The sequence below is a fragment of the Carcharhinus amblyrhynchos genome, chromosome 27 (genome assembly GCF_965287045.1).
Source record: "Carcharhinus amblyrhynchos chromosome 27, sCarAmb.v2.hapA, whole genome shotgun sequence".
NCBI classification, from domain to species: Eukaryota; Metazoa; Chordata; class Chondrichthyes; order Carcharhiniformes; family Carcharhinidae; genus Carcharhinus; species Carcharhinus amblyrhynchos.
Window position 1 is genome coordinate 36265456 of NC_137350.1, and position 23628 is coordinate 36289083.

The 23628-nt window shown below is 47.5% G+C and overlaps 1 protein-coding gene across 10 annotated transcripts in view; it reads left to right on the plus strand.

Annotated features, from left to right (window-relative positions):
- Nucleotides 1-23628, plus strand: part of srcin1a (SRC kinase signaling inhibitor 1a) — a 411921-nt gene that overhangs the window by 204567 nt on the left and 183726 nt on the right. For 5 of the 10 annotated variants that reach the window (XM_080213892.1, XM_080213891.1, XM_080213897.1 and 2 more), the window contains one exon: nt 14908-14958. The exons of 3 other annotated variants lie outside the window; for them this stretch is intronic. In XM_080213892.1, coding sequence (XP_080070018.1) covers nt 14908-14958 — 51 coding nt within the window. Of the gene's footprint in view, nt 1-7245; nt 7308-7408; nt 7483-14907; nt 14959-23628 lie in introns of those variants that run through there. 2 more of the 10 variants (XM_080213900.1, XM_080213894.1) reach the window with 2 other exon arrangements.

Here is a 23628-nt window from a genome sequence, read left to right on the forward strand (position 1 = left end):
CTCGAAGGGCTGAAATTTGCCAACTTCTGCTCCGAATTCCTTTTTTTTGTTCTAATTTCTCAGACCACACAATCCCTAAACATCAATTTCAAAATGATCTGTTTCTCTCTCACAATGTTGAAAATTCAAGAGCGTGATCGAGATGTGGATCTCAATAAATTGGCTTCGTTCCATCACTCGCCCAGAGTACGGACCTCAGTGTAATAAAAGTGGCACAGTGGTTAGCACTGCTGTCTCACAGCGCCAGGTTCAATTCCTGGCTTGGGCCGCTGTCTGTGCAGAGTCTGCACAGTCTCCCCGTATCTGCGTGGGTTTCCTCCAGGTGCTCCGATTTCCTCCCACGGTCCAATGATGTGTGGGTTAGGTTAATTGGCCATGCTAAATTGCCCCTTAGTGTCCCAAAATGTGTAGATTAGGGGGTTTAGCAGGTTAGATATGTGGGGTTAGGGGGATGTGGACTGGGCAGGATTGCTGTTGGTGCAGGCTCAATGGGCTGAATGGCCTCCTTCTGCACTGTAGGGATTTCTGTGAAGAGCAAAACACTGCCAGAGACTTCAGTGAATTATCCAAATTTTCGAGGCTGGGTTTGATAGATCCTTTCTTTTTGAGAAGGAAGTCAAAGGTTACGGGAGGAGGTGGGTAGAGAATTGACCAGCGTGATCTTATCCAATGGTGGAGCAAGCTGGAGGGGCTGAATGGCCTCCTGTGTTGCAAATTGCTGTGTTTATATTTGGCTCAATTCCCTGTCACTCTCTCAGTCTATGAATGGATTGTGTTAAACCAGACCTCCTCCATCCCCGTCCAAACATTATACTGAAATGAAAAGTTGAATGGCTGCATGCTGAATTTGCATATTTAGTGGTGACAGGTTCTAACCTGGTCAGCTCAGTACGTCTCACACATCCTCTGCCAAGAATGTCTTGCAATAAACCTGATTTGCTCTCTGAAAGTATTTCTAATTTTGATTTGTTGATTCCTGCTTCATGAGTGGGATGTGATTCCGTCGACATAAATTGATTTGTTTTGTGGCGGAAGTTTACAAGGAACCTGGCCCGAGTCGGAAAGGTTTTATTATCCCCTTTATATCCTCCTTCACCAGAACACCGAGTGATGATTTCCCCCCTGACCATTGCAATGAATTATACCAGAGATTTTTGATTTAATTTGATTTATTCTCACATGTATGAGTAGACAATGAAAAAGATTGTTTCTTGCACACTATACACACACGAAGCATACCATTTATAGAGGCGGAAAAGAGAGAGTGCAGAACGTAGTGTTACAGTCAGAGCTAGGGTGTAGAGAAAGATCAATTAAGTGCGAGGTCGGTCCATTCAAAAATCTGATGGCAGCAGGAAAGGAGCTATTCTTGAACCTGTGGGTACGTGACCTCCGATTCTTGTACCTTTCTCCCGCTGGAAGAAGGTGGAAGAGAGAATGTCCGGGGTGCGTGGGGTCCTTGATTATGCTGGCCGCTTCGCCAAGGCAGCGCGAAGTGTAGACAGAGTGATGCTCTATTCTCAGACAAAATCATGTCCTTAATACTGACTGAACGTCATTGTGAAGAGTTGTGTGTATAGGCTGGAAGTGATTGGCAGTACCAGCTGGCAATAGTTGTACACGTTGGCATGGTATTACTCTGCTATTTTAATGTGGGTTTTAAGCTGCGTTAATAATGTGTTAACAGCTCTACTGAAACGGGGAACACAGGAATGTTGCTCGTGAGCATTCATCACTAATCTCACCAAGCCTTTTCCTTTGTTATTTTATGATAAAAAATTTTCAGCCCCAAAAATCCATAGCATTGTGGCACATCAGTGTACCAACCAACACAAGAACAGCTTCTTCCCTGCTGCCATCTCACTTTTGAATGGTCCGACCTCACAATAAGTTGATCTTTCTCTAGCTATGACTGTAACACTATATTCTGCACTCTCTTCTTCCCTCCTCTATGAATGGTATGCTTTGTCTGTGTAGCGCGCAAGAAACAATCCTTCTCACTGTGTGTTAATACATATGACAATAAATCAAAAATCTCTGGTATAATTCATTGCAACGGGGGGAAATCATCGCTCAGTTCTGGTGAAGGAGAGTATAAAGAGATAATAAAACCCTCCCCTGACCTTTGCCAGGGTGGGGACAACTTGAAGGGATCTGAGTGAGATCGTGTGATGAGCAGCTCATCAAGCATCTGAAAGTGTTGGCAAACCGAGTACAGGTGCATCAGGGCAACTATTCATCACCCCCTCCCCTTCCTCCCACTCCCAATGAGACTCAGCCCCTTTACAAATGGAGAACACCACCTCATCATTATTTAAGGAGAAGAAAATGCGGGGTCTTGAGGGGTCTCACCTGCAATTGAAAATACACAGTGATTACGTTGCTGAACTAATATCTAATGACTGCTGCACCTGGGTTCAAATCCCACCAAACAACTGAGAAATTTAAATTCAATTCCAGATTTAATTTACTTAACTATTTAAATTAAATCAATCTGGGATTTGAAGGAAAAGCCGGGAGCAGTAACGATGAATCTGTGTTTTAAAAAGAAAATTGTTTTACTAATGAGTATGGTTTAGGGAAGGAAATCTGCCATCCCTACCCGGTCTGGCCTATGTGTGACTCCAGAGCTACAGCAATGTGGTCGAGTCGTAACTGCCGTAGAATCCTACAGTGAGAAGGAGGTCGTTCGGCCCATCGGGTCTGCACCGACCACAATCCCACCCAGGCCCCATCCATATTAACCCACGTGTTTCTTCTGACGTGGCCCAGCAATCATTGAGTTAAACAGAATGGACAATAAGTAGTTTAGGGTGTCGCTCACATCCTGTCAATGAATAACCAAAAAAAAACTCACTGTTGCCAGAAATTGACGGCCTTACGAAGGGATGGGTAAAAATTCTGCCCCATGAAAGTTTTGCTCTGGGTTAATGAAAAGCCTTACCTCATCATGGCCCACTTTCCAGCTCGAATAACTGAGCCCCAAAATATCCCAGGTTTCCAGCCCACTTCTGGCTGCTGTCACCATTCAATCCATTAATCAGTTTCCTCCTTCCCCTTTGCTTTAAGTTCCTGTCGGTTTTTTTTTAACCAGTTCGTATTATTCATTATTTACTTTCACAGAAACACAGAATACAACAGTGCAGAAAAGGCCATTCAGCCCATCAAGCCTGTACCAAGGGAGGCGATGGCCAAGTGCTATTATCACTAGCCTATTAATTCAGAAACTCAGTGTTCTGGAGATCCGGGTTCGAATCCCGCCACAGCAGGTGGTGGAATTTGAATTCAGAAAAAAATCTGGAATTAAGAATCTACTGATGACCATGAAACCGTTGTCAATTGCTGGAAAAACCCATCTGGTTCACTAATGCCCTTTCGGGAAGGAAATCTGCCGTCCTTACCCAGTCTGGCCTATATTTGACTCCAGAGCCATAGCAATTTGACTCTTAACTGCCCTCTGAAATGGCCTAGCAGGCCACTCGTTCAAGGGCAACTAGGAATGGGCAATATATGCTGGCCCAGGCAGCGATGCCCATATCGCACGAACCAATTAGAAAAACGGAGCACCCGGACAAAGCCCATGCAGACACGGGAAGGACATGCAAACTCCACACAGTTTATTTTATTAGTGTTGCAAGTAGGCTTATGTTAACACTGCAATGAAATTACTGTGAAAATCCCCTGGTTGCTACACTCCAGCACCTGTTTGGGCACACTGAGGGAGAATTTAGCACAGCCAATGCACCCAACCAACACGTCTTTCAGACTTTGGGAGGAAACCGGCACACCCAGAGGAAACCCATGCAGACACGGGGAGAACGTGCAGACGGTGTGCAGTCACCCGAGGCTGGAATTGAACCCGGATCCCTGGTGCTGTGAGGTAGCAGTGCTAACCACTGTACCACCCTGCTGCCCTGTTTAGTGACCCATTCCTGTGATTGACATCCTTCTATCTGAGAGACATGGGAATGGAGCCTCGGAATTTTGGTGAGGTTAGATGGGATTGTCTCCAGTTGTTTTGGCAGCTGAACAAAAGGCAAAATCTGCCACACGTGCCCGAAGTGAGGTGGTTTCTTGCTGGTGCAATGAGATGACCTCTGCTGATGTCTTGTTTTTGAAGGGCTGGCACCCTGTGTTTCTGAACCTCCGGCTGGAATTCTGAAATTCCTGCTGAAAGTTGGTGGACATTTTCCGGGTCACCAGATTTCCCGTCCTGTCCATGAAGAGTCCCGCAATCCCAGTCTTCAGGTCGTGGTGATGCAGAAACCATTGCCGTTTTCTTTGGCTATCAGCTAGAGTCTCCCACTTGTGATTAACACTGGGGGCTGTCACATGTCTTTTGACAACATCCAGAAGACCTTTGGGGTCTCCTCATCTCTTGGCTCGAGTTATTTGCTTGTAAAATATCCTTGAGTCCATCTTCCATCGAGTAGCCCTGGCCTTCTCCCGATAGGCTCACTCATGAAGAATGGGGGAAGACAGCTTCAACCTGTAAACATCAGAAACAACCTCAATTCTTATACCTCGTCCATGTCCGTGAGGAGTAACACTGAGCTGGAAGAAGCAAAGAGTGAGGAGGAAGGTTACAGATTGGCTTTTGAAGGATCAGAGAGTGAGATGGGGTTGCTTTTAGAAAGGGTTTGGCAGAGAAGGAGAATTGACCAGAGGTTCTGCTTCCGATGGAGATGAGGAAAGGCAGGGACAAAGAGGATTAGGAAGTAGAGAGTAATATCCAGGAAGTGGATCAGCTCCCGTAGGCAATGTGAGGGAAAACTTGGAAAGGAAGGCAAGGTTCTTGTAATCCGTAAGTTGGCATGCAGGGAGTGAGGATTGGGGTCAATCTCTGAAATATGATGTGCAGATGCCAGCGTTGGACTGCGGTAAGTAGTTGCACAATACCTAGGTTAAAGTCCAACGAGTTTATTTGGTGGCACGAGCTTTCAGAATGCTGCCCCTTCATCAGGAGAGTGACTCGATGAAGGAGCAGTGCTCCGAAATCTCGTGCTACCAAATAGATCTGTTGGACTTTAACCTGGTATTGAACAATTACTCACTGAATCTCTGAACCAGGGAGAAGGAGGCTGGCAGAATTCTGCATTTATTCAAATCCTTTTTTTGCTGGTTTACATCTTTTGCAAGATGCCTTGGGATATTTTTCTACATTTGAACCGGTGTCTAAAAGCAAGTTATAGTTATGGAAGGAAGCAGTCAGAGTATGTGAGAAATGATGCCCTGGGGTGACAAAGATGTAGATTTGAGTTTTGGCATCAGAGACAGGGAGTGGGTAAGGGTGGGAGTGAATCATTTTATAGAATGCAAAAAAATCCCAGCAAGATGCAGGACCTTCAGGAGAGGAGGGATATCGAAATGAAAACACATTGCAGTGTCCTGGGTGAGGAATGGACTGCCCTAAGGACAGAGGCTGTCCGGCACCCCCCTGGACACTGCAGCCAGGAAGAGGTCAGTCACATAGGTCACCTTGATGAACATCCCAGGAGATTTGAACCTGTGATTATCGAGCTGCTTGTTAATTAACAACCAGATTTATAACAGCAGCACTTTCTGATCACTAACGGACACACAGCTCCATTGTTCCAATCTGGGCTTTCATCCATCAGGAAACTCCTACTAATCCCACACCTACTCATCCTACCCCCTCACCGCCCTTTCTCCTCCCCCTCATACCCTCTGTGCCCTTCCCCCTCACTTCCTACCCCAATTACCTCACTTCTCCCCTCACCCTGTCTCAGTGACTCCCCAACTTCCTCCTCCTAACTCCCACCCTCGCACTCTCCCCTCACCCTCGCACTCTCCCCTTTGCCCTCACACACTCTCCCCTCGCCTTCATACATTCTCCCTCACAAATTCTCCCCTCACCCTCCCACACTCTCCCCTCACCCTCACACAGTCTCCCCTCACCCTCACACACTCTCCCCTCACCCTCACACACTCTCCCCTCACCCTCACACAGTCTCCCCTCACCCTCACACACTCTCCCCTCACCCTCACACACTCTCTCCTCACCCTCACACACTCTCCCCTCACCCTCACACACTCTCCCCTCACCCTCACACACTCTCTCCTCGCCCTCGCACACTCTCCCCTCACCCTCACAGTCTCCCCTCACCCTCCCACACTCTCCCCTCACCCTCCCACACTCTCCCCTCACCCTCCCACGCTCTCCCCTCACCCTCCCACGCTCTCCCCTCGCCCTCACACACTCTCCCCTCGCCCTCACGCACTCTCTCCTTGTCCTCATGCACTCTCCCCTCACCCTTGCACACTCTCCCCTCACCCTCACACACTCTCCCCTCACCCTCACACAGTCTCCCCTCACCCTCACACAGTCTCCCCTCACCCTCACGCACTCTCCCCTCGCCCTCACGCACTCTCTCCTTGTCCTCATGCACTCTCCCCTCACCCTTGCACACTCTCCCCTCACCTGACACACTCTCCCCTCACCCTTGCTCACTCTCCACTCACCCTCGCACACTCTCCCCTCACCTGACACTCTCTCCCCTCACCGCGCACACTCTCCCCTCACCCTCGCACTCTCTCCCCTCGCCCTCGCACATACTCCCCTCGCCCTCGCACACTCTCCCCTCACCTTAAGGGCAGACGATGGCATAGTGGTATTATTGCTGGACTATGAATCCAGAAACTCGGCTAGTGTTCTGGGGACCCAGGTTCGAATCCCACCACGGCAGATGGTGGAATTTGAATTCAATAAAAAGAATCTGGAATTAAGAATCTACTGATGACCATGAAACCATTGTCGAGTGTCAGAAAAACCCATCTGGTTCAGTTACACCCTTTAAGGAAGGAAATCTGCCATACTTATCCGGTCTGGCCTACATGTGACTTCAGAGCCACAGCAATATGGTTAACTCTCAACTGCCCTTTGATCAAGGGCAACTAGGGATGGGCAATAAATGCTGGCCAGCGACGCCCATGTCCCATGAATAAAGAAAACTCTCGTGCACTCCCTCCTCATCTATTCTCCCCTCACCCCCTCACGCACTCTCTCCCCTCGCACTCTCTCCCCTCGCACTCTCTCCTCCCCTGTTCTTCCTCTTTCAGTGCCTCTGTTTTATCTCTGGTGTTGGCAGTAAATCTCTGTGCTTTGCCCCTCCCCTTTGGGAACTTGCCAAAAAACTCGGATGACAAGGGCTTGTTTGACAAAGTGATTCACTGCATTGCCAGGGGAGAAGCAATCCCATTCATAGCTTGTACGGGATGGGAAGGAGCCTGTGGAATTTACAAGAGGAAGATTTGAACATGGGCTGCTGTCTTTTCTCCCTGTGACGGTCAGTTAGAGATTTTTCTCTAAATCTCCCACTAAGGCCTTAAAGACGGGAGAGTTATCTTGCTGACAGGTACAGAGTGTGTGGGGGAGGGACTGGGGCGGCAACACTTGTTGACTCTGGAACCTGTACGCCTGACAGTCGAACTGTAGTCGGTTTTTAAACAGCTGGATCCGAGGTAAGATCCAAAGTAGATTTTCTCCGAGTTGAGTTTTTGCAAACTGGTCAACCTGCTTAGGTTTCGTCGAGGGAATTGGCCTTCAGCCTGTGTGAAACTTTGTTCTGATGTGTGCCAACCTCAGTACAGTTCACAGTTTGTACAGTCTGTACTACTGGTGCCCTGAAGTCAACACCAACCCGAGTGCTGTTTGGGCATTGCCAAAGAGCAAACTATCTGTTTAACCCACTGAGGAACTCTGGGGTCTTTTAATTGTGGGTAAAGCTGGGGTTTCCTGGGAAGGATTGGAGGCTGAAAGTGTCCGTTTACATTTTGTTCATGCCTTTCCCCAGTGAGCGAATACTTCACACTGTGATGCCGACTGGTGAGATAATGAAATGGTTGGCACCAAGCCCGCTGGTTACTCACTGCCTGCCAGTGGAGACAGCCCCAGGAAAACCTCAGCCGGGAGATCCTCCTCCTGGCTCCTCCCTGCTGGCTGTGAAGCTTCTGCAGTTGAATTCCACCCCCCCGACAACCTCCTGCCATCCACTGAAGATTGCAATGGGCCACCTGTCTGGGGAATTACTGAGAAGCTTCCATCGATCCAGCAGCAGGTCAGGGGTGGAGACAGACACCAAATATATCGGGGCGGAAATAATGTGTCTGTTTTGACGGAGCAGAGTTTGCGTTTTGGCAAGGCATTGAGCAGATAATTCTCTGAGGGATTCCTGTAAGCTGGGGCACACGTCCCCGTACAGACTTGTTATCGTAATCACCTGAACTGGCTCATTAAAGAATCCAGACACTGCTCTGAAATAAATTACAGAAGAGTGATTAACTGCAGGGTTAAAAATATTAATTGAGATAACAAGCGAGAGAGAGAGAGAGTTACAAATTCCACTGACAGATTAGACAGTTTAACTGGGTGTAAAAGATAGATTGAGAGGGTTCGATTAAAGTGAAGTTCCTGTTACAGTCACTCAGGAGCAGAGGGAGAGGAGGAGGAGGCCATTCATCCCCTCAAGCTCTTTCTACTATTTGGCAAGATCTTGCCTGATCAGTATTCTAACTTTACTGACTCCACTCACTTCCAACTTGAACTGTCATTCTGGTCAGTGCATCGCGAGTGCGTCGTCGGAACAAGTGATGAAATCACACTTTGTAACGAAGCTCTTAATTATCGTCTAATTTTGCATTTGAGATGCAGAATTCTCTCATTACCATTCTCCCGGGAGCCTTCTACCAGTCATCTACACACACTATGATATTACGACAGCTTTACAGACATCAATCAGTCCATTTGCCTTCCTCTGCTGTCATTAGTGTTCATTTAGTCTGATTACATTGCAGAATGCAGATTAGGAATGCAATCAAGAGGTTCAAATCTTCATAAGCTGCTTGAGTTTGGTTCCTCTGCTTGTCATTTGAACCCGTTCATTAAACTTTAGTCAGTGAATTACTCACTTGTAAACCACAACTAACCTGTTGTATCTGTGAGATAGAAATAAGTAGCAATTGGGGAGTGCAGTATTGCACTGATAGGGGGTTTAGTTTGGGTTTGCTGTGATATTGTATTGCTGTCTCTTGGAGAATCTCTCTTTGGGACTCTTTAACACTGAGAAAACTTATAAAATTCTAACAGGGTTAGACAGGGTAAATTCAGAAAGAATATTCCCAGTGATGGGGGAGTCCAGAAGTAGAGGTCATAGTTTGAGGATAAGAGGTAAACCTTTTAGAAATTTCTTCACCCAGTGGGTGGTGAGTGTGTGGAATTCAGTCCCACAGAAAGTAGTTGAGGCCAAAACATTGTGTAATTTCAAGAAGAAATTGGAATCACAGAATCATTGTATCATAGAATCCCTACAGTGCAGATGGTGTGGACTGGGATGGCCACAGTAAGAAGTCTCACAACACCAGGTTAAAATCCAACAGGTTTATTTGGTAGCTCGAGCTTTTGTAGCGTTGTCCCTTCACCTGATGCAACTGATGAAGGAGCAGTGCTCTGAAAGCTTGTGCTACCAAATAAACCTGGTGTTGTGAGACTTCTTACTGTGCCTACAGTGCAGAAGGAGGCCATTCAGCCCATCAAGTCTGCACTGACTCTCCGTCAGAGCAATCCCACTACGCTGTATCCCTGTAATCCCACATATCTACCCTGCTAATCCCCCTAACCTATACATCTTGGGACACTAAGGGGCAGTTTAACATGGCCAATCCTCCTAACCCACACATCTTTGGAGTGTGGAAGAAAACAGGGGCATCCAGAGGAAACCCACGCAAACACAGGGAGAATGTGCAAACTCAGCCCAGACAGTGACCCAGGGCTGGAACTGAGCCCGGGTCCCTAACGCTGTGAGGCAGCAGTATAACCACTGTGCCCAGCGCTGCCCATGAATAGATATAGCTCTTGGGGTTAAAGGGATCAAGGGATATGGGGGGGTGGAGGGGGAGGGGGCATCAGGATATTGAATTTGATGATCATAATGAATGGTGGAACAGGCTGAAAGGGCCAAATGGCCTTCTCCTGCTTCTAGTTTCTATGTAACGCATGGAACTGGCTTTATGCCGCTCAGTGGAGTGGGTGAGTGCTGCAGAACAGAAACTGAGGGTCCGCTCTGTACGTCCAATCCAGTGTTGGACGGGCGGTTCAAGGCTGGTTGACAGTAAGGAGACCAGCTGGAGTTGCAAAGGAACCTTGTCCCCCGACCAGAACCCGTTCCCCTTTCTCACCCCTGACCGTGCAGTTCTTACCAGGGCCAGTTACACATCCCCGTTTTAGCTGCTATATTTGTAATGTAGCTTGTGTGGCTTTCAGCTAACAGAAAAATTAATACAGGGGTGATTTTTTTTTTTGCTTAGCAGCTGCACTCACAGTGGAATGTGAATCACACGTTGGTGTGAGTCTGTAAGCTGTGGGTTCTGAGAATTGGCACACTCTAGGCTGGGACAATGCTGCAGTCGTGGCTGGAATTGTAAAGGTTTTTCGAAATGGGATTAAACACTGTCCGGACACTGCCGTCTTCCCCAGTGAAATTTGCTGCTTCATTCAGCCATGGCCCCAACACCAAGACCTTTCCTCCCATCCTTGTGCCGCCTCCTTAAGGTGTAAAAGTGTAAAAAATTGGTAAACATTTCTTGTCCATGCTGCCTCTTCCTTTCAAACCACGAAGCTAATCCCAGTTGCCCGCGTTTGGCCCACATCCCTCTGTACCATTCAGGGGATGGGGAGGGAACATTCATTACTGACTTGCTCACCGCTCGGGCGGCACGGTGGTTAGCACTGCTGCCTCACGGTGCCAGAGATCCGGGTTCAACTCCAGCCTCGGGTCACTGTCTGTGTGGAGTTTGCACGTTCTCCCCATTCTGTGTAGGTTTCCTCCGGGTGCTCCAGTTTCCTCCCACACTCCAAAGGTGTGCGGTTGGATTGATTGGCCGTGCTAAATTACCCCTAGGGGATTACTGGCATTATGGGGATAGGGCCTGGGTGGGATTGTCCTCAGTACAGGCTCAATGGGCTGAATGGCCTCCTTCTGCACTGTAGGGATTGAGGAATAACAGCTGGTGTGTTGAGGATCCTCGTGTTTCTCTGCTGGCCCCAGTTCACCAGCAGCGCAGGAACACCCTTCCCCCTCCCTGGCCAACTCGAGAGCTCACTCCCCAAAACGCGAGCAAATTCTCAGGTCAGGCATAACTCCACCCAGCTGTGCCCACCGGTACCCGCTGTGGTTAAGTTTGTCCAGCAACGACACAGAGAGGGAGAGGGGAGGTGGGAGTGTTGACATTTAAGGTGGTGACGAGGTGGAGTTTGGGTGCAAGCTGGAGTTGGGGGGAGCTACTGGGGAACCTGGTGATTATGTGGGTTGGGGGGGTGGTGGGGGGAACGGATCCTGGGGGCCTGGTGTTGGCAAAGGCCAAGGTGGGAATGAGAGAAAGGGTTAGGGGTGTGAGAGGGTGTGCAAGGCGGTCCAGTGGGGGTGGTTGAGGCTGGGGGCGATTCAGTTACCCTGGCTGAGCCATCTTCCACCAACACTATCCTGTTCTGGAGAGCACTTACACTGACCAGGACTCCCACTGCACCCCAGGGTGGCAGGTGGTGACCCTGCTTGTTTCCTGATGGTGGGGAGGAGGGGATGTTGGTGGAGAGGGGGGGTGGTTAGAGTGTGTCCCGCCTCTGCTCGCTCCATGCAGCCTCCTGGTGAGAGCCCCTTCTGAAAAGCACAGTTCCACTTTCCTGCCTGCCGCGCTCTCCAGTTGTTATGGAACAGGTGCTGGGGAGCCAGTTCTGTGGAAGCCCCCCCCCCGCACCCAGTGCTTGTTACATCTGAGGTTGTTGTGGGGTGTCGGGGGGCGAATCAGAGGGACCGCGCTGATATACGTGGACATAGAAACTATCACGAATGAGGCATAAAATTTGACCCAAAAACAGTCTGCTTTCCCCACTGGAACCAACACTCTGTCATTCTTTGGTAAGATTTTGCCCTCAGTATCTTTGTTCCCCTTGTGCTGGGCTCTGTTTTTAACTCTCTCCTGACACATGTCTTTGATTGGAAGCAAGGTGCTAAAAACAGGGAACGGAGGCCAACGTTCCTGCGCTAATGGGAATGATTGGATTTTCTGATTCCACATTAGACACGATGGTTCCTGCTTCAGAGCAGGAAGAGAGCTGGCACTGAGGGCGGGCTGTGATTGGTTTATTTATTAGTGTCACAAGTAGGCTTACATTAACACTGCAAAGAAGTTACTGCGAAAATAGCCTCGCCACTACACTCCGGCGCCTGTTCGGGTATACTGAGGGACAATTTAGCATGGCCAATCCACCTAACACAGTCTTTCGGACTGTGGGAGGAAACCGGAGCACCCGGAGGAAACCCACGCAGACATGGGGAGAATGTGCAGACCCCACATAGACGGTGACCCAAGCCGGGGGCTGAACCCGGGACCCTGGCGCTGTGAGGCAGCAGTGCTAATCACTGTGCCACCGTGCTGCCCACATGGACAGTAGGGATGAGCACTGAATGCTGGCCAGCCAGCGACACCCATGTCCCATGAATGAATTTAAAAAAAGGTTCTTGTTCCTACAGTGCTCAAAATGGTGATTGAAGTTTTAAAATGTTTCAGAAATCCTATGTTGGTTAACTTAAATTTGTTAAATAGTTACGTAAATCAGGTGGGAATGGATGTGGGGAATTATTAACCCAGTGAAAAGGGCTACCAGAACTGAAGCAGAAGGTTTGAGCCAGTACACGAGCATTGAGGTGCACAGACTGGGATTCATGGAGCCCTGGACATCCAGAGAGATCTTTAGCCTGTAACTGAGAGGGGGAGAGGTGGCAGAGGGAGAGGTAGACAAGAGGATGGAAGGATACAGAGTTGCCCACGTCACATAAATCAATGTTAGTCACTCGTACCCAGCTGCAGGAGATGTCTGGATGTGGAACTGTCAATCAAAATGGAAAGCTGCCTCATTCACCAAAGCAGAGATGTGATAGGCTGGTACACATGATCCTCTGTCTAACGAGACAGAATACACAACTCGCAGCAGATAGTATATTTACCAAGTCTTTTGTGAAACTTTTTCAGACGCACCAGGTATTGTTAGAATCAGCCTCGAATGCGGATTATAAACCAGCTGCCATTGATTTAAGTTTGGGGTAAAAAGCAACTCGTAATTTTTACAGCAATTTTGTGGGGCTGAGGTTTTACAGAGCACTGTGGTCCGCTGTGCATGGGGCAGGTGAGAGGGCTTTAAGTTCCCCCTGAGCACCCGGTAAAATTTCAGACAGGGTCCGGGGGGGGGGGGGGGGGCGGCTGGGGAGATGGAGGGAAGGCCCCCTCACTGGATTTGATGTGGTCACAGTTCCCCCACTGCCAGTGCCTTCAAAACTGGCCACTGGCGGAGTGTAAGGTTCATCTCTCGGTTTCTATGAGTTCTGTGGTGACTGACAGGATTGGGGAGTTGGCATTTTACTGGGTGTAGGCAAACTGCTGGAAATGTTCAATTCCCATTTGAGGGGGAGGCAATAGCCTAGTGGTATTATCACCAAACTATTAATCCAGAAACTCAGCTAATGTTCTGGAGACCTGGGTTCGATTCCCACTGTGGCAGATGATAGAAATTGGATTCAATAAAATTATCTGGAATTAAGGATCCACTGATGACTGTGAAACCATTGTTGATTGTCGAAAAAACTCATCTAATTTACTAATGTCCTTTAGGGAAGGAAATCTGCCGACCTTACCTGGTCTGGCCGACATGACTCCAGAACCCAGCAATGAGGTTGATTCTAAACTAGGGATAAATTCTAACCAGCCAGTGACGCCCATTCCCATGAATGAATAATGAAAAAAAATTAGCTGATGTTGGAAGGTCCAGAAGGCATTGATTTAAGATTTCTGGTACAAGGTGCAGGGTAAATGTGAGGGAGAATACTTTTATACTTTTGGTGCGAACTTGTTGCCATGAGGCTGTTGGAAGTGGAGAAGATCATTGTTTCCCAACAAAGATTGAGGGAAGTTAAACTTGCAGGACTATAGGGATAGAGTGGGAGATTGGATTGGCAGAACAGTGGCACAGTGGTTAGTACTGCTGCCTCTCAGTGCCAGGGACCCGGGTTCGATTCTGGCCTTGGGTCACTGTCTGCATGTTCTCCCCATGTCTGCTTGGGTTTCCTCCAGGTGCTCCGCTTTCCTCCCACAGCCCAAAGATGTGCAGATTACATGGATTGCCCATGCTAAGTTGCTCCTTATTGTCCTGAGATGTATAGGTTAGGGGAATTAGCCAGGTAAATACATGGCGTTATGTGGTAAGCCTGGATAGGTTTTGGTACAAACTTGATGGGCTGAATGGCCTCCGGCTGCGATGCTATGCTTCTGTAGAGAGTTAGCATTGAGTTGATGGGCTGCATGGCCTCCTTCTATGTCATTATCACTCTTTTAGTCCCATCTGCAAGGTCATCATTTCGTATTTCTGAGACCCATGAGTTTGTAACTCATGAAGTGTCCAAGTTGTGAGCAGTAAGTGATGAGAATGTTATTTTTATGGGGATAGGTGTTGTGACATGGGATGCGCTGTCTGAATATGCAATAGAAGCAGATTCAATAGTAACTTGGAAAGGGAAATCAGATTGATGTTTGAGAAAGGGAAAAATCATAGGGCAGTGTGGAAAGAACGGGGCAATGGGACTAATTAGTTAGATCTTTTAAAGAGCTATCACAAGGTAGGGTGGACTGAGTGGCCACCATGTGTGCTATAAGATTCTACATCCTCTGAACTCCCTCTACCGCATCCCATCAATGTGCCTGAAACCCCCTCCCTCAGTCGTGCTGCTCAATGTGCTCCTGTAAGGTTTCTGTTATTTCACAGTTTATTCTCTGTGTCTTACGCCCATTGATTGGGTTGGCCTGGCCCCCCAAGCTCATTTTGTGTCCATACACCCCTTACAGCCAACAAGGAGAGGAGAATTCCACCTCATCAACCCTGAAAAACGAACAAAGGTGAGTAAAACTCATCCAGAAAATGTTTGAACCAGAATGCCTTGACTTAGAAGTGTAAATGGAGAGAGGATTCAGCCCCCAGTACAGTGACAATGGTCTACCTGTCACTCTCTTTGATCTTTCACAGGGCAGTTTCAGAAAAAATGTTCCCGATGATGGGGGAATCCAGAACTAAGGGTCATAGATTGAGGATAGGGGGTAAACCTTTTAGAACGGAGGTGAGGAGAAATTTCTCCACCAGAAAATGGTGAATATGTGGAATTCACCACAACAGAAAGTAGTTGAGGTCTGATTTCAAGAAGAAATTAGATATAGTTCTTGGGCCTGAGGGGATCAAGGGATACGGGGGGAAGGTGGGATCAGGATATTGAATTTGATAATTAGCCATGATCAAAATGAGTGGTGGAGCAGGATCGAAGGGCCAAATGGCCTACTCCTGCTTCTAGTTTCCGTGTTTATAATTCTATACTATCAATGTGGTCATTGTCTGGACAGCCCGCTGTGGAGGGCGGGACACAGAGAGGTGCATAGGGGTTAAAAAGTGGCAAAGCTCGCTGGCACTTGAAAGAAGATTGGAATGTTAAAACAACAACTTGCATTTATGTAGTGCCTGTAATACAATAAGAATGTCCCAAGGTCCTTCACAGGAGCATTATCAAACAAACTTTGACACCAAGGCACATGGAGAAACGTTGGGGCAGGTGAACCAAATCCTGGCCAAGGGAGTAGGTTTTCAAGGAGGCTGTTAAAGAGGAAAAGAGAGGGACTTACAAAGCCTTGACCCTATACAAATGAGGACACCAGTTGTGGAGTGATTAAAATCAGGGATTGTGCAAGAATCTGAAATTGGAGGAATACAGATATCTGGGAGGGTGGCGTGGCGGAGAAAGATTATTGAACTGAATTGATTTATTATGTCACATGTATTGGTTTACAATGAAAAGTATTGCTTTTTGCACGCCGTACAAAGTATACCATTCATACAGTACATAGGAGAGATGGAAAGGAAAGAGTGTAGAATATGTTATTGTCACAGCTAGGGTGTAGAGAAAGATCAACTTAATGTATTCAAAAGTCTGATGGCAGCAGGAAAGAAACTGTTCTTGGTTTGGTACGTGTTGGATGGTACACATCCTCAGACTTCTGTTTCTTTTTCCTGACGGAAGAAGTTGGAAAAGAGAACACCTGGAGTGTGTGGGGTCCTTAATTATGCTGGCTGTTTTTCCGAGGCAGCAGGAAATGTAGGCAGAGTCAATGGATGAGAGGCTGGTTTGTGTGATGGACTGGGCTACATTCACAATTCTTTGTAGCTTCTTGAGGTTTTGGTCAGAGCAGGAGCCATACCAAGCTATGATGCAACCAGAATGCTTTCTATGGTTACAGAGATAGGGTGAAGCCATGGGGAGATGTGAACACAGGATAAGAATTTTATAATTGAGATATTATTGGGCTGAGGTCAGTGAGCACTGAGCTGATGAATTAACATGATTTGCTGTGAGTTAGACCCCAGAAGCAGAGTTTTGGATGAGCCTCGGTGTACGGCACGGTGGCACAGTGGTAAGCACTGCTGCCTCACAGCAGGGACCTGGGTTCAATTCCCGGCTTGGGTCACTGTCTGTGCAGAGTCTGCACATTCTCCCCCCCCGTGTCTGTGTGGGTTTCCTCCAGGCGCTCCGGTTTCCTCCCACACTCCAAAGATGTGCAGGTTAGGTGGATTGGCCATGCTAAATTGCCCCTTAGTGTCAGGGGGACTAGCTAGGATAAATGCATGGAGTTATGGGGATCGGACCTGGATGGGATTGTGGTTGGTGCAGACTCGATGGGCCAAATGGCCTCCTTGTGCACTGTAGGGATTCTGTGAACAAAGTCTATGAACTCTACATGTGTTTGTGGGAGCAGGAAGGTATTGGAATAATTACAGAGTGTGATCAGTGAGGGGCCAGTGCTGTCAGCCATTCCCCCACCCCCCGTACATCACTGTGTGAGCACCTCCCTCTGTAGGTAATGACAGAAAGAAATCAAATTGCTTAAAGGACAGTTATTATCCTGACACATGAGCGTTCGCTCAGGAATGTTAGGCAGCTGATGAACTGAAAAATGACCCAGTTCCATCAATGTCCCTGCTCGGCGGGGGGGTGGGGGAGGGTGCTCACTGCATCATGTGTTAGGAATGATCTCACCAAACTGCTAAACGGCAGTGAGTGTCCAAAAGAAAACAAACAGGAAGAGAGATAAGGAGAGTGTGAGTGTAATGCTGAGCTAACATAGACTTTATTCATGGGTAAGGGTGAAGCAGTATGAGTGCTTCACTGGGTTCAACTGTCTCCGGGTAACATATGAAGGGGAACGGGAAAGAAATATTCACCCAAAGTGTGCGAGCTGGGAAAGGAAGCATCAAAGATGTGTGGGTTAGGTTGATTGGCCATGCGAAATTGACCCCAGTGTCAAGGGGATTAGCAGGGTAAAGATGTGGGCTTACGGGCATAGGGCCTGGGACGGGATTGTGGTCAGGACAGACCCGATGGGCCGAATGGCCTCCTCCTGCACTGTAGGGACTCAGTGATTCTATCGCTGATTCAGTTGTTATTCAGGAGAAAGAAGTAATTGAAAAACAAGGAGGGGAGGTTGGACTGAGATTGCTGCAAGTTCTGATTGGGAAGAAATGCGACATTGATAATTATCAGAGCGTCGCACAGCACGGAAACAGGCCCTTCAGCCCAACCAGTCCACCCGCTGTGTGGTAAATGAATTGTGGAATGATGGTTGGGTCAATTCTCAGAAGCAGTCCAGTTCCTCCAATGTTTGCCGACGAACAGTCATTATTTTGAATCCCCTCATTACTGTCTTCAGTCGATGGAATATTTCCAAAAATCTCCATAGCTCCATCAGTGCCATTGGCGAACCTGCCAGCCACCCCACTGGTGCCTACTGATTGGTACATTGGTACTCAGTTTCTGATTAAGTATCTTGTTTAGCCATGATAATCTGCAGGCTTATGTGTCTGTGTCTGTACATGTGAGTGTCTTATTAATGAACTTTATTTATCCTTGTTGCCATTCAGTGCAAAGCACATCGGCACAGAATTAAAACAGGAACAACAGCAACAATACACAAACAACACACACACAAATCACACACTGTCGCTGACAAAGCTTCTAAAAGTCATTACATTTTCAGCATTGGCAGCTGAACCAGGCAAAGCATTCCAAAAATCCACAGTTCGCTGTGAAAATTGTGACTATCAGGACGTGAATCAGATTTCTGTAGTTTTTACGCAAAATGCTGAAATTGCGAGGAAAGAGCTTTTCAGGATTAGCGGTGGGATTTTCCAGACACGCTGGTCCCAAGACCGGAAAATCCCGCCGAGGGCATCAGACCTTGGCATGGTCCGTGTCCCACCCGCTGCAGTTCCCATGACAACCGGAATGGGAAAATTCCATCCCATGATTCAATTTGTAAACTTCAATTAACTCAGAAAATCAGCCTTCTCATCTCAAAGTTGTAATCCCAAAATTCTTAACCGTTCCTCATGAGGCTTTCACCTGCTGCTTTCCATTTTCCTGGGAACACATCTTTCCACTCTCTCCATAAGCTGTGTGTCTCTCTGAAAGTGTGGATTCCAAACTGTGGGTGCAGTCTCCAGATGTGGGGATACCCCAGTGTTACTGCCACACCCCTGCCATACAATTGTCCCCCTCCATACAACCATCCCCTTCCATACAACCACCCCCCCATGCAGCCACCCCTCCACAGTCATGCTGCCCAGTCTCATATTGTACACCACACCCACAGAGTCAGACACTGGAGAGTCAGACAGGGTAGAATCAAACTGCATCCAGCCAGGCCCCCATAGAGTCACACGGAATCACACACTTACCCCATACATGGACAGGAAGAATAGGAGCATGTATAGAGACAGCACTGTGCGGATACACTCCACACTCGCTCACTGAGGGTGGCTCTCCAGGGATCCTCCTTCTCGCAGTGTCAATTCAATCAGCAGAAAAACACATCCCCTCCTATCCCAAAAAAACTGAAATAACAAATACATTCCCCAGCTCACATCAGAATTCTTTCAGAGCCAGCAGGCCGTCTGTTAATAATTAAGTGTTGGGGTGGGGCAGTGCTTTAGTAACATCTTTTTCATCTTGGTCACTTGGATTTGGATCTGGTCCTGACTCTCCACACCCTCTGCAAAGGCCTTCCATGGAACAGCCCCAATTCCTGGTGGGCAGGATTTTGGAATGTTTATTCACAGATAAGCAACTGGCCTTATTCTCCTTCAGGTTAAATGTTGGGTATTGGGTTATATGAGAGTGTAAAAGATGAGGATTGGAGGTGGGGAGCAGTGCACATTCTCCCCAGGCTGCCTGTTCTGCTTCTTGCTAACACTTATTCCGAGATCTGGGAGTGACTGATGTCAATGCTGTAAGCCATACGGAGAGAGAGAAAGAGAGAGAGAGAAAAAGAGAAGCCTCAAGTTGAGATGGAGAATGGTGCCAGGGTGAAGCTGTGAGGACATCTCACTGCCATCTGTCCAGTCCATCTGTGCGGCTTGTCTCTCCCTTCAGCTTATAAGCCGTGCTGCTGTGCGGGAAGGCGGGCTGTGCAATGGGGACTTCATGTTTCTGTGTCTCAAATGAACAGGGATATGTGGAGAGAGTGTTTGTTCTGCAAATGGAAACTATTGTGTACGCGATGAATGCCCATTCCAGTTTTGCCAGCGCGGCTGCCTGCCTTTGGCAGCCTGGGCTTGTGTCCTCTATTGACGAACTCTCCTTCCCGTGTTCAACACTATCAGCAGAGCTCAAACCAGATGGCTCAATGCATCTAGAGACACCATGGCGTGATGGATGGGAGTTTGTCTTTGCACCCATCACAGGTATGTTCATGCAATTGTGAGAACCACTGAGGAAACATCCTGCGCTTTTTCAGCTTGGAATCCAACAATTGTTTATTTATAGCAATCTGATAGCGATTCTCTGTCACTGTCGCACTGTGCACAGGTTACACTGTGGACACACTCCCCTTCCTGCACAGTAACTATCTACCTCGTCCTGGATATGATCACTGTGGCATCCAACATTTTAACTTGCCCCCACTGTCCCATTCCAAATGAAATATTTAAACCTTCCATGATTTCCACAGGTCTGTTCAGTTGAATATAGAAACCAGATCTGGTGAACACTCAGTGTCGGTGAGAGTTCCCCACACTGACTTGTTGCTCTGACATTGCCCATCTCTGTGTAATCCGTTCAATAATAAAGGAAACCTCATGTGAATGGTAGAGGGTGGGTGAGATATGGAGCAATTGGGTAGAGACATGTTGTTATCTGACTGATGGCATCCAACTTGGGAAGAGAACATCGCTCTAAAAACCATTCTGCTGTGGGAGGGGGTGGGGTGGGGGGACATAGGAGCTAGAAGAAGGCCTTTCAATACCTTGAACCTGTTAAATCATTCAGTCCTGACTGAGCTACATCCTAACCCCATCCACCTTAACATAGACCATAGAACATTACAGCGCAGAACAGGCCCTTCGGCCCACGTTGTTGCGCCGACCAGTTACAAAACAATGACCCACTAACCTAAACCAATCCCTTTTCGTCCATAAACCTATCCACGGATCTCTTAAACGCCCCCAAACTAGGCGCATTTACAACTGCAGCAGGCAGGGCATTCCAATCCCTCACCACCTTGGTTCATCAAACCTTAACATCCTTACTGAACAAAATTCTATCCATTTAAATTTTGAAATTTTCAACTGCTTTTGGGAATGAGAATTTCATTCTCCATTTGTGTGAAGCCATTGCTTCCCACCATCATCCTGGAGCAGTTTTAAGGTAATGTCCTCGTGTCCTGGAATCTATCACACAGGAGAAAGAGTAAATAGAGAGATACCGACTGCATTACTAATTTATACATTCCTACCCGAGCATCCCTTAATATTGCTCTGATATTTTGCCAAAGTTTTTCATCTTGTACTCCTTAAGACAAACATAAGATTACCAAATTTCAAACTATCACGACAATTTATACTGCAGGAAGAAACGGTACTGATAGGTTGGCAGGTCACCTCAAGCTGAGGTGTTGCCATGGAGGAAACAACAGCCTCCCCAAGCTCCCAGGTAAAAGTGCAAAGCTTGGCCATATTCCTTTTGCCTGCAGAGAATGGTCCCTGTGTATATCACTTCCAGCAAGCTGAAAGAGCCACTTTATGAGTGAAACCGATTGCTTTAAACTGGTTGTTATTGTAGCTATTAGCACATTCAGGATTGTTCAGCAAGTGTTGCCCATTCGCAGAATCATGTATAACAGTAGAGGTTTTGTTTCGAGTCTGGTGGTCTGGGTGAGTATGTTCCATGCTCTGCCTGGTATGAACAACAGAATGAACTTGTTGTTTGATTTGAAAATCTTCAGCAACCTCTCCATTCAGCTCTGCACGACTGTTCACCATCTCATCTTTTATTCTCCAGGGAACACAAGGCTTGTCTCTACAACTCATTTTCACAAGTTAACCTTTTAGGCCTATTAGCATTCTGGTAAATCTACACTGCACACCCTGCAAGGCCAGTATATCGGTCCCAAGGTGCAGTGCCCAGAACTGGATGCAGACTTTAAATGAGGATTTAACAGACTGGCAGCACAACTGCTGCCCCTCTGTAACCCAATAACTTGTCCTGCATGAGAATCTTCTGTTAATATCGCAATCCTGTCTCAATGAAATGCGTGCTCAAGTCGTAACTGAGAGCAGCTGTTACTATTTGGGGAAAGGTTAGGGCTTTATTCTTAAGCATTGATACTCACTTCTGTGAGTGTCATCTCTTGGTTATGTGCTCCTGACCACAGCAGATGGTGGAATTTGAAATATCTGGAATTAAGAATCTATTGGTGGCCACGAAACCATTGTCGATTGTCCGAAAAACCCATCTGGTTCACTAATTTGCTTTAGTGAAGGAAATCTGGCATCCTTATCTGTTCTGGTTTACAAAGCCACAGCAATGTGGAGAGATTAAATAAACTGGGATTGTTCTCCCTGGAAAGATGGAGGCTGAAGGACAACCTGATAGAAGTTTATAAAATTATGAGGGGTGCAAAGAGGGTGAACTGTTAGAAGTTTTTTCCCAGGGTGGAAATGACAATTACAAGGCACATTAGCACAGTGGTTAGCACTGCTGCTTCACAGCTCCAAGGTCCTGGGTTCGATTCCTGGCTCGGGTCACTGTCTGTGTAGAGTTTGCACATTCTCCTCATGTCTACGTGGGTTTCCTCTGGGTACTCCTGTTTCCTCCCACAGTCCAAAGATATGCAGGTTAGGTTGATTGGCTGTGGACATCCATAGACTGTGGGGGAAAAAACCGGAGCAGCATGTCCCATGAATGAATACAGACATTTTTTGGAGATTTACACAATGCCGGTGCTGCACTCATTGCTATGATCAGCAGCGACAATGCACCACCCCAGGAATCAGGAGTTACATCTTATCCTTTAAGCCATGAGTCTCTGTTCCACCGAACTCTCTCTGACCTGCCAAGTGTGGGTCACTTGGAAGGAAAGGATTTCCCGTTGAGGACATTTCCTTATCGTAGGGCAAGGGATTTTCAGCTGAAATAGAGAATGGAAAATCCTGGAGTAATTTAAAAAAACAGGAAGCGTTCTATTGGAAAATCCCACTGCTTGTTTCTATAAGAGATTTCCTACTGATCTGTGAACAGTGCCTGCTGCTGCATTTCCCATTAAATTCAGAGGCAACCTTTATCACAGGATGAGAGCTTTGTCATTTCTGTTCTGTCGTTCTCTCCAATTCTCTGCACATTACCTTTTCAGAGAGCTAGCTCTTGCTGCAGGAGATTACCAAGGCGGGGGGGTAAGTCTAGGCAGGTTTTTCAACAACAATATCATCTATATAGTTCCTTTGACATAACAAACTCTCCCAAGGCTCTTCACAGAATCACTGTAAAATGAGGAACACAGAGCCACGTATGGATATATTAGGTCAGATGATCAAAAGCTTGGTCAAAGTACATCTTAAGGTGTATCCAAAAGGGGGAAAGCGAGGCAGAGAGGTTTAGGGAGGGGATTCCAGAGCTTTGAGCCCAGATAGCTGAAGGCATGGCCACCAGTGGTGGAGTGATTAGCATTGGGAATGCACAAGAGGCTATAATTAGAGAGGCAAAGATGTCTGTGGGGTTGAAGGAGATTACAGCAATGGAGACGATCAGAAATATACGGTGATGGGTTGGGGGAAGGGGGGAGAATCACAAACTCTGCCTGAGTCTCTCTGCTCCTAATGTCAGCACGTTAGAATCAGTGAATCCCTACAATGAAGCAGGAGGTTGTTCAGCCCATCGAGTTTGCATCAACCCCAAACCCACCCAAGCCCTATTTCCACAGCCCCATGTATTGACCCTGCTGGCCCCCCTGATACTAAGGGGCAATTTAGCATGACCAATCCACCTAACCCACACATCTTTGGACTGTGGGAGCAAACTGCAGCACCCAGAGGAAACCCACGCAGACATGGGGAGATTGTGCAAACTCCACACAGACAGTGAATTGTGTGGAGGGTGTGGAGAGTCTGCAGAAGGATCTAGATAGGCTGGGTGAATGGGCCAGGAAATGGCAAATGGAATTTAATGTTGGCAAGTGTGAGGTGGTCCACTTTGGTAG